General features: G+C 34.7%; 1 protein-coding gene across 3 annotated transcripts in view; it reads left to right on the forward strand.

Moving 5' to 3' along the window:
- ubp1 (upstream binding protein 1) overlaps positions 1 to 16,086 on the forward strand; it is a 58,131-nt gene that overhangs the window by 9,250 nt on the left and 32,795 nt on the right. For all 3 annotated transcript variants that reach the window (XM_062047293.1, XM_062047292.1, XM_062047294.1), the window contains exons 2-4: positions 7,829 to 7,980; positions 13,007 to 13,083; positions 13,156 to 13,261. In XM_062047293.1, the coding sequence (XP_061903277.1) occupies positions 7,829 to 7,980; positions 13,007 to 13,083; positions 13,156 to 13,261 (335 nt within the window). The remainder of the gene's footprint in view (positions 1 to 7,828; positions 7,981 to 13,006; positions 13,084 to 13,155; positions 13,262 to 16,086) is intronic.

Genomic DNA, 16,086 nt, shown 5'->3' on the forward strand with positions numbered 1-16,086 from the left:
TTGTTATTGTGTAATTATTGTGTAATTATTCACAATCTCCCCAAACTTCTATTAATTGGTTCCTCTTTTCATGGCAAATATGACAATAACACTGCCATTCTTTACTGCTACATTTGTGCCGTAACGGTTTTTAACTTAGTCTAAAATGTATTTTCTGACTAGTGATGTCATCCAACCCCCCCATCTTGTCAAAATCTCCCCAGACCTGTCCCAAACGTTTGTCATTTGTCATTACAGTTTTTGTTTTTAGTGTGTTGTTAGTCACAATCTCCCCAAACTTGCCCCAAACGTTTGTGCTAAAAACATTTTTGTTGAACTATTACAGTTTATATGTTATGGAGCTGGTTATGAATAACATGTTAATAACATAAAAAAGCCTTCAAACGTAACAGGAAAGAATGGCAGTGTTATTGTCATATTTGCCATGTAAAGAAGGGGTGGTCTCATTGACACTTCCTGTTCATTCTTCCAAAATGCGAATCACACATTTGTGTGTGACGTTGTAATAATGACGGTTAAAAATGTAATTAAGACATTCATTAGTCCATATTTTCTTGCTATTAATTATTGTCCTCGTAGTTAAAATATTATGACATTAATGAATTATTCTGTCTTTTTTTTCCACCCAGACATACTCCATACCTGGGATATTCCTGTTTTTTTCCCCTCTACATTTGAAAGAAAATATGCATAAATGACAATATACAGTACAGGCCAAAAGTTTGGACACACCTTCTCCTTATTCAATGCGTTTTCTTTATTTTCATGACTATTTACATTGTAGATTGTCACATCAAAACTATGAATGAACACATGTGGAGTTGTGTACTTAACAAAAAGAAAGGTGAAATAACCGAAAACATGTTTTATATTCTAGTTTCTTCAAAATAGCCACCCTTTGCTCTGGTTACTGCTTTGCACACTCTTGGCATTCTCTGGATGAGCTTCAAGAGTTAGTCGCCTGAAATGGTTTTCACTTCACAGGTGTCATAGTTTTGATGCCTTCAGTGACAATCTACAATGTAAATAGTCATGAAAATAAAGAAAATTAGAGATGTCCGATAATATCGGCCTGCCGATATTATTGACCCATAAATGCTTTAAAATGTAATATCGGAAATTATCGGTATCGTTTTTTTAATTATCGGTATTGTTTTTTTTATTTTTTTTATTTGTATTAAATCAACATAAAAAACACAAGATACACTTACAATTAGTGCACCAACCCAAAAAACCTCCCTCCCCCATTCACACAAAAGGGTTGTTTCTTTCTGTTATTAATATTCTGGTTCCTACATTATATATCAATATATATCAATACAGTCTGCAAGGGATACAGTCCGTAAGCACACATGATTGTGCGTGCTGCTGGTCCACTAATAGTACTAACCTTTAACAGTTCATTTTACTCATTTTCATTCATTACTAGTTTCTATGTAATTGTTTTTATATTGTTTTACTTTCTTTTTTATTCAAGAAAATGTTTTTAATTTATTTATCTTATTTTATTTTATAAATTTTTTTTAAAAAGGACCTTGTCTTCACCATACCTGGTTGTCCAAATTAGGCATAATAATGTGTTAATTCCACGACTGTATATTTCGGTATCGGTTGATATTGGTATCGGTAATTAAGAGTTGGGCAATATCGGAATATCGGACATCGGCAAAAAAGCCATTATCGGACATCCCTAAAGAAAACGCATTGAAATGAGAAGGTGTGTCCAAACTTTTGGCCTGTACTGTATATTTATTTTATTTGATGCCCCGGTCTCCTCCTGAAATGTCTCCGCTGTTTTGTTTCCAAACAGCAGCCTACTCTTATTTTAAAAGGAGGCAGATTGTTTACATTCCCTGTGAAAAACAAACAAGAACTTTAAATTTGTCAATAAAATTGATCGCCCGTGCCTATAAACTTGACAACCAAAACACTTTGACAGGAAGTTGGAAAGTGTGGACAGGAAGTGGCACTCAAGTCTGAAATAATTAAATAGATCTGCCGAGTTTATTTTTAAACAGATTTTTGTTGCTGTAGAGGTTGCCCTCTAGTGGGTTCTTCAGAGCCTGGAATTCAGGGTATAACACTGTTTTATTTCCATCAATTGTACAAGGCTTTTGCTTTCCAGCAAAACGTCTTTTCCTGAGTTGGTGTCTCTCCCTCTCTCTGGCTCCCACTCCAACTCCAACTCCGTGTCTCATCCCGGCTGCTGCTAATAAAGGCGACAGGTGATTAGATAACAAGGCCCACCTGGGCCATCTACGCACCTGTTGCTGTCTTCGAGGCCTGTCCTGGCACCCCCCGTTCCGCGGCAGGCCTGCAGGCCACGCCCCCCCTCCACTGTTGCCTTTTATGATTTTTACAGTGATAGGAGTTGATGAAGATGACATTGTGGTATTTAAATAAGAGACACTTTCACTTCCTGCTTCCTCAACACGCTGTGATTGTTTTAGGTCAGGGGTGTCCAAACTTTTTCCACTGAGGGCCGCACACGGAAAAATTAAAGCATGCGGGGGCCATTTTGATATTTTTTATTTTCAAACCATAACAAAATATATAGATTTTTTTTTTTTTACCTCCGGGGCTCCTGGGGCCCATAAAGGGTCTCAGTCTTGTATGTAACAGTTGGTTGTGGGGGCGCATAATAAATTAAAATAACATAACATAACATTAAAATGTTAAAAACAAGTCAAATTATTATTTTTTTCATTTTTTATTTAATGCTTACAATAAATCTGTATATCAACTTCAGGTTGATATAAAGTTAAAAAAAAAAAAGTCTTATGCCTTTTCTGTCAAAGACAACTTTGTTTTTTTATAGTAAAACTAAAATATGCAGTATTTGGACAATTGTGAAGTAATTGGAGCCCTGAAAAGATCAATAATGCAGAACACCATTGATTTTATTGTCATTATTGTTTTTGATTAATCACAGTAAAAAGATCAATAAAATCCCCACTAAATATTTTGGGATCCAAGTGATAAAGTGATACATATTTATTATTATTTGTCTTACTTTCAAGACTTAAGTCACGAGATCAACTTCAGATATTTCGGTCGATTTTACGTTTGAACTATTATTTTGTTTGTTTTATGCTCTTTTGTCAAAGAAAACTTTGATGTTTTTATATGGCAACCACACAAAATATGCAATATTTTTTCCACATAAAACATTTTAATGTGAAATATTTGAAGTAATTGGAGCCTTGAATAGGTCAATAATTCATTATAACATTGATTTTTTTGCCTTTTTTTCTTTTCTTTGAGCATTGGCAAAAAAAGGAAAATAAAGATAGACAGCCTGCATGGCAGCTTTGTGTCAACATTGCAACTTTTTCTAGTTAGATTTCACCTCATTCCACTTTTTTAATGTTTTTTTGATTTTTGTAACAGCAATTCCAGAATGTGTGGCGGGCCGGTAAACAATTAGCTGCGGGCCGCACTTTGGACACCCCTGTTTTAGGTGAACTCCCGGGCGAGCAACTCCATGCTTTTGCGTCGACGCGTCCTCCTTATCACGGCTGCCTCCGTCTGCCTTTATCTGCGTGTCAGAGGTGGCCCCCTCTCTGAGGGCCGTGCAGCAAGTCTGCGAGGAACAGAATGTCTCGACCCCTTTGATCGTCCTCGGGTATTTCAGAAAGCGCTTTTTTCCGAGGAGACCCAGCCCGACGCAGTAACCGGTATTGACTGTGAGGCGTCTGGGAACGATTCCCGGTTGTCGCTGGGATGGCGTGCAGACGTACTGACATGCAGTTTGTGTGCTAGCTAAAATAAAATGTAGGTCATGTTCCCTCTATTATCACGGGGTTAACGTAGGCACGCTATTTATTTTATGATTTATATAAATATTAACGTATATTCCGGACTATACGCCTGCTACTTTTATCCTAGTCTTTGAACTATGCAGCTTATAAAACGGTGCAGCCAATGGATTTTTCTTCGGCTTTAAGCTCTTAGAGCAGGGGTGTCCAAAGTGCGGCCCGGGGCCATTTGCGGCCCGCAGTTAATTGTTTACCGGCCCACATTCTGCAAAAATTGCAAAATTGATAATATTGCAAAAATTAAAAAAAACATTTAAAAAAAAGTAGAATGAGGTGAAAACTAACAAGAAAAAGTTGCAATTTTGACACAAAAGCTGCCATGCAGGCTGTTTTTTTTTCTTTTGTCTTTGTTTATTTTTCTTTTTTTTGCCATTGCTAAAAAAAAAAAAATCTGTTATAATGAATTATTACTTAAAAAATATCACTTTAAAATGTTTTATGTGAAAAAAATATTGCATATATTGTGTGGTTGCCGTTAAAAAAACATCAAAGTTTTATTTGACAAAAGAGCATAATACAAACAAAATAATAGTTCAAACGTAAAATCGACAGATATATCTGAAGTTTATCTCGTAATTTAAGTGTTAAAAGTTAAAAAAAAATTAATAAAAATGTATCACTTTGAGTGGGGCACCTTTTGGATCCCAAATATATTTAGTAGAATTTTATTTAACATTTCTTAGACTTAGACTTCCTTTTTATTGTCATTCAAATTTGAACTTTACAGCACAGATAAGAACGAAATTTCGTTACATAAGCTCATGGTAGTGCAGGATAAAAAAAAAGCAATAAGGTGCATATATAAATAAATAAATATACATAAATAATATATATATATACTATATATATATTATTATTATTATTCACTGTGATTACTCAAAAATATTAAAGAATTAAAATCAATGGTGTCCTGCATTATTGATCTTTTAGGGCTGTAATTACAAAATACTGCATATTTCAGTTTTACTATAAAAAACAAAGTTGTCTTTGACAGAAAAGGCATAAAACCTTTTTTTTTTTTTCTTCTTTATACCAACCTGAAGTTGATATAGAGATTTACTGTAAGCGTTAAATAAAAAATAATAATAATTTGACTTATTTTTTACATTTTAATGACTGAGACCCCTTATGGTCCCCGGGAGCCCTAAAGGTTAAAACAAAAAATCCATATATTTTGTTAAGGTTTGAAAATGAAAAATATCAAAATGGCCCCCGCATGCTTACATTTTTCCGTGTGCGGCCCTCAGTGGAAGAAGTTTGGACACCCCTAACCTAAGGTCAATAATACTGACTATAAAAGCCATCCAATTCCAGGAGAATTCCCTAAATGAGTGTCTTATTGCGGGTGGCAATTATTACAAGTAAAGATGACATTATTGTTATGTAAGCTTGCTAGCGTATGAGGAAACAGTGCACTCTTTGACACTGCACTGTTTGGTGTGGGGTCAGCCGAGGACACGTCTGCACTGGCTGCCAACAGGGTGAGGCGTGAGTGTGTGTGTCAGCAGTTGATGCCATCATTTATCCTGCTTCAGTCTCATGCATAAATAATGCCTGCATATATAATGCATGCATATGTAATGTTTGCATATACAATGCATGCATATATAATGTTTGCATATATAATACATGCATACATAATGTGTGTATATATAATGCATGCACATACTGTATAATGTAAGCATGTACAGTGTTTGCACATATAATGCGTGCACACATAATGAATGCATACAGTATATAATGTGCAATATACAATGTCAGGCTGCTGGTAAGACATGTGATGGATGGTCAGCCTTTGGCGCTTCTCCTAAAAATGGGAGGATCCATAATCCCATGAAGTAAGGATGTGATAGTTAGTTAGATTTCCCTGTGACAACAAGCACATACTGTAGTAGTTGTTTAGCTAAATCATCTTTTTCTCAGGTCATCTCACTATGAATGAATGAAATATTTCATCTTTTTCACTGACTTAGTTTGGCCTGAAGGTGTCAGCACATTTTCTATCACATCCACTCACTCACTCACTCACTCATTTAGTTACAGTACCTACTCATGCACTCACCCACCTATTCACTCACTCACTCACTCACTCACTCACCTGACTAACTCACCCACCTACTCACTTACCTACTCACTCACTCACCTACTCACTCACCTTCACACTTATTCACTCACTCACCTACTAACTCATTAACTTTCTCACTCACTCACTCACCTTCTCACTCATTCACTTACCTAAATCACACACCTACTTAAGCACTCACTCACCCACACTCTCTCATACTCACCTGCTCAGTCACTTACTCACTCAGCTGACTCACTCACTCATTTAGTTACGTACTCATGCACTCACCAACCTATTCACTCACTCACTCACTCACCTGACTAACTCACCCACTTACCCACTCACTCATCCACCGACTCACTCACCTACTCACTCACCTTCATACTCATTCACTCACTCACCTACTCACTCACCTTCTCACTCATTCACTTTCTCTCTCACCTCCTTACTCACCTACTCACACACTCACCTACTCATGTACTTATTCATGCACTCATTCAACTAACTAACTAAACCCACACACTCTCTCTCACTTACTCACCTACTTAGTCATGCACTCATTCAACTAACTAACTAAGCCCACACACTCTCACTTACTCACTCACTACCACTTACTCACCCACTTACTCACTCATTCACTCAGCTGACTCACTCACTCATTTAGTTACCTATTCACTCACTCACTCACTCACTCACCCGACTAACTCACCCACCTACTCACTTACCTATTCACTCATCCACTGACTCACTCACTCACCTACACACTCACCTTCCCACTCATTCACTCACTCACCTACTAACTCATTCACTTTCTCACTCACTCACTCACTCACCTTCTCACTCATTCACTTACCTAAATCACACACCTACTTAAGCACTCACTCACCCACACTCTCTCTCATACTCACCTGCTTACTCATTCACTCGCTTACTCACTCAGCTGACTCACTCACTTACTCACTCACTCATTTAGTTACCTACTCCTGCACTCACCTACCTATTCACTCACTCACTCACTCACTCACCTGACTAACTCACCCACTTACTCACTTACCTACTCACTCATCCACTGACTCACTCACCTACTCACTCACCTTCACTCACTCACCTACTAACTCACCTACTCACTCACCTCCTCACTCATTCACTTTCTCACTCACCTACTCACACACTCACTCATGTACTTATTCATGCACTCATTCAACTAACTAAACCCACACACTCTCTCTCACTTACTCACCTACTTAGTCATGCACTCATTCAACTAACTAACTAAGCCCACACACTCTCTCTCACTTACTCACCTACTCACTCACTACCACTTACTCACTCATTCACTCACCTGACTCACACACTCACTCCACTAATCGTTCACACATTCTCACTAACCTATTCACTCATTCACATACTCACTCTCCCACTCAGCCACTCACCAACTCCCTCATTTACTCAACTGACTCACTCACTCATTTACTTGACTCACCTACCTACTCACTCATTTACTCAGCAGATTCACTCACCTACTCATTTACTCAGCAGATTCACTCACCTTCTCATTTACTCAGCTCACTCACTCACTCACCCACTTACTCACTTATTCACCCAGCTGACTCACTCACACACTCATTCATTCACCTGACTCACTCATTTACTCACCTGACTCACTCACCTACTCGCACACTCACTCAGCTGACTCACTCACCCACCTACTCACTCACCCACTCAATTAGTTACCTACTCCCCCACCTATTCACATACTCACTCACTCACTTGACTTACTCACCCACCTACTCTCTCACGCTCTCACCCACCTATTCACTACTTCACGTACTCACTCACTCACCTGACTAACTCACCCACCTACTCTCTCACATGCTCACTTACCTACTCACTCATCCACTCACTCACTCACTCGCCTTACCCTCTCTCTCTCTCTGTCTCCCAGCGACGTGCTGGCCCTGCCCATCTTCAAGCAGGAGGACTCCAGCCTGCCCCCAGTAAACGAGACCAAAAACCCGCCATTCCAGTATGTGCTGTGCGCCGCCACCTCGCCGGCCGTCAAGCTGCACGACGAGACGCTCACATACCTCAACCAAGGTGGGTGTCCTGGTCACCTGCGTGAACGTCCATGAGTGTCTTGCACGGAAGCAGACCAGGCGTGGAAAATATCAAGTCTATAAGAGTCCCATCAGGTTTACATTCAACATGTGGCACGTCTGGATCAGATCTGGATTCAACTTGGCTTGACGTTACAACTCGTCGCCTTGGATACACACATTATGACGACATATCGATTAATCATGTATAAAAAAAAATTGAAATGCTCCAGTGAGGTGAGATTACCTGTACTGTGCTGTAGGTGGCTGAGGGTGAACAAATCAAGCGCTCCCTTTCTCCGAAACATCCCCTGAGCTGTTTGTAAACAAGCATGGACGTCGACGGTGTGGGACGCGTTCACTTTTCCCGAGGAAGACGTTTACTGGTGCAACAAATGTGCTGCAAACATTCCGCAGTGGAAAATAAAAATCGTACTTCAACACATTAAACCTAATCAAGTCACCTGAAATGAAACGCCAGCAAGAATATGCGGCAAAGAAAAGTGTACACAAACTGCGGTCGAATCTATCATTAAAATTTTTAAACATGAATATGTTATTACCATGCATTTTCTGCCGCTTGTCCCTTTTGCGGTCGTATCATGAGAAATAAAAAAATATTACTGTTATTAGTAGAAGCAGGACGTTCCAGCCTGGACAAAAGTCCATATTTTACACTATAAACACAATATAAAGTGCTAAACAGTATTGTATGTCAATCAAACATAACAAAGAGGTGATGGATCAACAAGCTGCTGTCCCGAGCAGCGCGCACACACACAGAAGTCCCGTCGGTGCCCTCACAAACAATCAGAAACCCCCAAAGTCCTTAACTTCAACAACCATATTGCTAAAAATAATAATAATAATAGATTTTATTTGTAAAAAGCACTTTACATTGAGCAAACAACCTCAAAGTGCTATAGTGTATTAAAAAAAAAGATAATTAATAAAAATAAAAACTAGAACAGCCTAATAGCTAGAACTAGTATGCATACCGTATTTTTCCGACTATAAGTCGCAGTTTTTTTCATAGTTTGCGACTTATGTGTGAAATCATTAACACATTACCATAAAATATCAAATAATATTCTTTAGCTCATTCACGTAAGAGACTAGACGTATAAGATTTCATGGGATTTAGCGAGTAGGAGTGACAGATTGTTTGGTAAACGTATAGCATGTTCTATATGTTATAGTTATTTGAATGACTCTTACCATAATATGTTACGGTAACATACCAGGCACGTTATCAGTTGGTTATTTATGCCTCATATAACGTACACTTATTCAGCCTGTTCACTATTCTTTATTTATTTTAAATTGCCTTTCAAATGTCTATTCTTGGTGTTGGGTGTTATCAAATAAATTTCCCCAAAAAATGCGACTTTTACTCCAGTGCGACTTATATATGTTTTTTCCCGTCTTTATTATGCATTTTCGGCCGGTGCGCCTTATACTCCGGAGCGACTTATACCCCGAAAAATACGGTATATCTAAAAAAAGGCTTTTTTAAAAAGAACGATTTTTTTAGCCTTTTTTAAAAGCATCCACAGTCTGTGGTGCCCTCAGGTGGTCAGGGAGAGCGTTCCACAGACTGTGAGCGGCGGAGCAGAAAGCCCGGTCTCCCGTTGTTCGTAGCTTTGTCCTCGGAGGTTGGAGGAGGTTAGCCTGTCTGGAGCGGAGGTGTCGTGTGGAGGATTTGGGGGTGAGCAGTTCTTTGAGGTAGAGGGGGGCATTTCCATGGAGGCACTGGTGGGTTAGTAGGGAGACTTTGTATTCAATCCTGAGTGGAACAGGAAGCCAGTGAAGGGATTTGAGAATTGGTGTGATGTGGTCGTATTTCCGCACTCTCATCAGGATCCTAGCAGCACTATCCTGTATGTATTGCAGCTTCTGGATGTTCTTCTTCTTCCCAACAAGAAGTGCGTTGCAGTAGTTGAGCCTGCTACAATAACAAACAATTGAAAAAGTAAAATCTACTTACTTTAACATTGGCAAAGGAAGTGCTATCTCGGGGCGGTGTGCATGCCTTGTAGGAGGCGCCGCTGACTGAGAGTAGCTCTTCTATTCTGGCATCTTTTTCCTCAAAATTCCGGTCTCTTCACAATTAAAACTTGTCGTTGTACGAAGCCTGCTTCGTCGATTCTTCCGTACTTGTCAGCGCCATTAATGTACTCCTCGCAAAGATACTTTTTTTTTTTTATAACTCCATAGCAACCCCCTCCTTCTTTCCACGCTGCTCTATTTTATTATTATTTTATGTGTCTGTATCCATATTGGCTTGAAAAAAATATATCGTGCATTCTTACTTTTTTCTTCCATCCACGTGGATTGATTTATTTCACTAATTTAATTTTTTTTTTTTTGCGTTTAGGGAACATTTATTTTACATTTGATATGTTCCTATTTCTTCATAATACTTTATTATTATTTTATGTGTCTGTATCCATATTGGCTTGAAAAAAATATATCGTGCATCCCTACCTTTTTTTTCTTCCAACCACATGGATTGATTTATTTCACAAATTTGTATTATTTTTTTGCGTTTAGGGAACATTTATATTACATTTAATGTTCTTATTTCTTCAGAATATTTTATTATTATTTTATGTATCTGTATCTATATTGACTTGAAAAAAATATATCGTGCATCCCTACCTTTTTTTCTTCCAACCACATGGATTGATTTATTTCACTAAATTAATTTAAAAAAAATTGCGTTTAGGGAACATTTATTTTACACTTGATATGTTCCTATTTCTTCAGAATACTTTATTATTTTATGTGTCTGTATCCATATTGGCTTGAAAAAAATATATATCGTGCATCCCTACTTTTATTTCTTTCATCCACGTGGATTGATTTATTTCACTAATTTAATGAAAAAAAATTGCGTTTAGGGAACATTTATTTTACATTTGATATGTTCCTATTTCTGCAGAATACTTTATTATTCTATGTTTCTGTATCTATATTGGCTTGAAAAAAATATATCGTGCATCCTTACCTTTTTTTTCTTCCATCCACCTGGATTGATTTATTTCACAAATTTTTATAATTTTTTTGCGTTTATGGAGCATTTATTTTACATTTGAGATGTTCTTATTCCTTCAGAATATTTTTTTATTATTTTATGTGTCTGTATCCATAATGGCTTGAAAAAAATGTATCGTACATCCCTACTTTTTTTTCTTACATCCACGTGAATTGATTTATTTCACAAATTTTATGAAATTTTTTTGCATTTAGGGAACATTTATTTTACATTTAATGTTCTTATTTCTTCAGAATATTGTATTATTATTTTATGTATGTGTATCTATATTGGCTTGAAAAAAATATATCGTGCATCCCTAATTTTTTTTCTTCCATCCACGTGGATTGATTTATTTCACTAATTTAATTACATTTTTTTTGCGTTTAGGGAACATTTATTTTACATTTGATATGTTCCTATTTCTTCAGAATACTTTATTATTTTATGTTTCTGTATCCATATTGGCTCGAAAAAAATATATCGTGCATCCTTACCTTTTTTTTTTCCATCCACGTGGATTGATTTATTTCACAAATTTTTATATATTTTTTGCGTTTAGGGAGCATTTATTTTACATTTGAGATGTTCTTATTCCTTCAGAATATTTTTTATTATTTTATGTGTCTGTATCCATAATGGCTTGAAAAAAATGTATCGTACATCCCTACTTTTTTTTCTTCCATCCACGTGGATTGATTTATTTCACAAATTTTATGACATTTTTTTGCATTTAGGGAACATTTATTTTACATTTAATGTTCTTATTTCTTCAGAATATTTTATTATTATTTTATGTATCTGTATCTATATTGGCTTGAAAAAAATATATCGTGCATCCCTAATTTTTTTTCTTCCATCCACGTGGATTGATTTATTTCACTAATTTAATTACATTTTTTTTGCGTTTAGGGAACATTTATTTTACATTTGATATGTTCCTATTTCTTCAGAATACTTTATTTTATGTGTCTGTACCTATATTGGCTTGAAAAATATATATCGTGCATCCCTAATTTTTTTTCTTCCATCCACGTGGATTGATTTATTTCACTAATTTAATCAAATAAAAATTGCGTTTGGGGAACATTTATTTTACATTTGATATGTTTCTATTTCTTCAGAATACTTTATTATTATTTTATGTGTCTGTATCCATATTGGCTTAAAAAATATATATATCGTGCATCCCTACTTTTTTTTCTTCCATCCATGTGGATTGATTTATTTCACTAATTTAATGAAAAAAAATTGCGTTTAGGGAACATTAATTTTACATTTGATATGTCCCTATTTCTTTAGAATACGTTATTATTATTTTATGTGTCTGTATCCATATCGGCTTGAAAAAAAATGTATGGTGCATCCCTACTTTTTTTTCTTCCATCCACGTGTATTGATTTATTTCACTAATTTTTATTATTCTTTTGCGTTTAGGGAGCTTTTATTTTACATTTGAGATGTTCTTATTTCTTCAGAATTTTTAATTATTATTTTATGTATCTGTATTCATAATGGCTTGAAAAAAATGTATCGTACAGCCCTACTTTTTTTTCTTCCATCCACATGGATTGATTTATTTCACTAATTGTATGAACATTTTTTGCATTTAGGGAACATTTATATTACATTTAATGTTCTTATTTCTTCAGAATATTTTATTATTATTTTATGTATCTGTATCTATATTGGCTTGAAAAAAATATCGTGCATCCCTACCTTTTTTTCCAATCCATGAGGATTGATTTATTTCACTAAATTTATTTAATTAAAAAAACATTATTTTTTCATTTAAGCAACAATTTACACTTGATATATTCTTATTTCTTCAGAATATTTTACTATAATTTAATTTAATTGACTTAAAAAATATCTTAATAATTTGAGTTAGTTCTTTGAATATTGAAATATTGACCTAATCTGCGCTGCACGGCTGCACACAAAGAAATAATACACAATAAATCAACAAGATGACGTTTTGTGCTGTCAGGCCAGTCTTACGAGGTACGCATGTTGGACAACAGGAAGCCCGATGAGTTGCCAGAACTCAACAACAAGCTGGTGAAGGTGGGTTTCTTGGCACGTGTGCACAATCGTCACATATCCTCGTACATTGTGTGTTTGCTTGTGTTTGTGTAGAGCATCGTGAGAGTTGTGTTCCACGACCGGCGGCTGCAGTACACGGAGCACCAGCAGCTGGAGGGCTGGAAGTGGAATCGCCCTGGCGACCGTCTACTTGATATCGGTAATGACTTCTCACGCTTTCCACTATTGTTCGTTAAAAGCAGGGCTGTCCAAAGTTTTTCCACTGATGGAAATTTTTCATTTTCAGAACCAATACAATATGTACAGTTTTTTAACCTTTAGGGCCCCCCTCACATTTAGTCCCAGGGACCAGGAAGGGTCATAAAGAATATTAAAAATAAATCATAAGTATTTTTTTTTTTAATTTCCAGATCTATATGTCCATATAACGTTTTTGTTTTCTATTTATTTATTTATTTATATTTTATGCCCTTTTTGTTAATATTTTATGTCCTCTTTGTTAAAAGAAAACCTAGTTTTTTTATGGCAAAAACACAAAATATGCAATAGTGTACCCCCCAAAAAAATATTTTATGCCCTGTTTGTCAAAGAAAACATACTTTTTTATTTGGCAAATACACAAAATATGCAATATTTTCCCCAACAAATATTTCCAAGTGGAATATATGATGTGAAGTAATTGGAACGTTAAATAGGTCAATAATTCACAACATTTATTTTAATTTATTGTTATTTTTTGAGCAATGACTGTTAAAAGAAAAATGTCACTAAAATGTTTGCGGAGCCATAAGGGCCCCTCTCATAAAAATGTTAAATGTATGTATGTATGTAATGTAGTACACTATTTTTATTTTTTTTTAACTTTCAATGCTCAAATCTATAGATTATCCGGCAATTATAAATTTATATTATTTTTTTATGTTTTTTATTTTTTTATGTTTTTTATTTTTTTTATGCCCTGTTTGTCAAAGAAAACATACTTTTTTATTTGGCAAATTCACAAAATATGCAATATTTTCCCCAACAAATATTTCAAATGGAATATTTGATGTGAAGTAATTGGAGCGTTAAATAGGTCAATAATTCACAACTTTTATTTTAATTTATTGTTATTTTTTGAGCAATTACTGTTAAAAGAAAAATGTCACTAAAATGTTTGCGGATCCAAAAGGGCCCCACTCATAAAAATAAATAAAAATATGTAATACACTATTTATTTATTTTTTACTTTCAATGCTCAAATCTATAGATTATCCGGCAATTATAAATGTATATGTTTTTTATGGTATAGTTTTTTTTATGCCCTGTTTGTCAAAGAAAACATACTTTTTTATTTGGCAAATACACAAAATATGCAATATTTTCCCCAAAAAAATATTTCAAAGTGGAATATTTGATGTGAAGTAATTGGAGCCTTGATTAGGTCAATAATTCACAACATTTATTTGAATGTATTGTTATTTTTTGAGCAATGACCGTCAAAAGAAAAATGTCACTAAAATGTTTGCGGATCCAAAAGGGCCCCACTCATAAAAATGTAAAAAAATATGTAATAAACTATTTTATTTTATTTTTTTTACTTTCAATGCTTAAATCTATAGATTATCCGGCAATTATAAGTTTATATTATTTTTTTAATGTTTTTTATTTTTTTTATGCCCTGTTTGTCAAAGAAAACATACTTTTTTATTTGGCAAATACACAAAATATGCAATATTTTCCCCAACAAATATTTCCAAGTCGAATATTTGATGTGAAGTAATTTCAGCGTTAAATAGGTCAATAATTCACAACATTTATTTTAATTTATTGTTATTTTTTGAGCAATTACTGTTAAAAGAAAAATGTCACTAAAAAGGGCCCCACTCATAAAAATGTAAAAAAATATGTAATACAATATTTATTTATTTTTTTTACTTCCAATGCTCAAATCTATAGATCAGGGGTCACCAAAGCGGTGCCCGCGGGCACCAGGTAGCCCGTAAGGACCAGATGAGTAGCCCGCTGGCCTGTTCTAAAAATAGCTCAAATAGCAGCACTTACCAGTGAGCTGCCTCTATTTTTAAAATGTTATTTATTTACTAGCAAGCTGGTCTCGCTTTGCTCGACATTTTTAATTCTAAGAGAGACAAAACTCAAATAGAATTTGAAAATCCAAGAAAATATTTTAAAGAATTGGTCTTCACTTGTTTAAATAAATTCAGTATTTTTTTTTACTTTGCTTCTTATAACTTTCAGAAAGACAATTTTAGAGAAAAAATACAACCTTAAAAATGATTTTAGGATTTTTAAACACATATACCTTTTTACCTTTTAAATTCCTTCCTTTTCTTTCCTGACAATTGAAATCAATGTTCAAGTAAATTATTTTTTTTTTATTGTAAAGAATAATTAATACATTTTAATTTAATTCTTCATTTTAGCTTCTGTTTTTTCGACAAAGAATATTTGTGAAATATTTCTTCAAACTTATTATGATTAAAATTCAAAAAAATTATTCTGGCAAATCTAGAAAATCTGTACAATCAAATTTAAATCTTATTTCAAAGTCTTTTGAATTTCTTTTAAAAATTTTGTTCTAGAAAATCTAGAAGAAATAATGATTTGTCTTTGTTAGAAATATAGCTTGGTCCAATTTGTTATATATTCTAACAAAGTGCAGATTGGATTTTAACCTATTTAAAACATGTCATCAAAATTCTAAAATTAATCTTAATCAGGAAAAATTACTAATGATGTTCCATAAAAAGATTCGAATTAGCTAGTTTTTCTCTTCTTTTTTTCGGTTGAATTTTGAATTTTAAAGAGTCGAAATTGAAAATAAACTATGTTTCAAAATTTAATTGTCATTTTTTTCGTGTTTTCTCCTCTTTTAAACCGTTCAATTAAGTGTAAATATCATTAATTATTAATAATAACATAGAGTTATAGGTAAATTGAGCAAATTGGCTATTTCTGGCAATTTATTTAAGTGTGTATCAAACTGGTAGCCCTTCGCATTAATCAGTACCCAAGAAGTAGCTC

Source organism: Entelurus aequoreus, linkage group LG05 (genome assembly GCF_033978785.1).
Source record: "Entelurus aequoreus isolate RoL-2023_Sb linkage group LG05, RoL_Eaeq_v1.1, whole genome shotgun sequence".
NCBI classification, from domain to species: Eukaryota; Metazoa; Chordata; class Actinopteri; order Syngnathiformes; family Syngnathidae; genus Entelurus; species Entelurus aequoreus.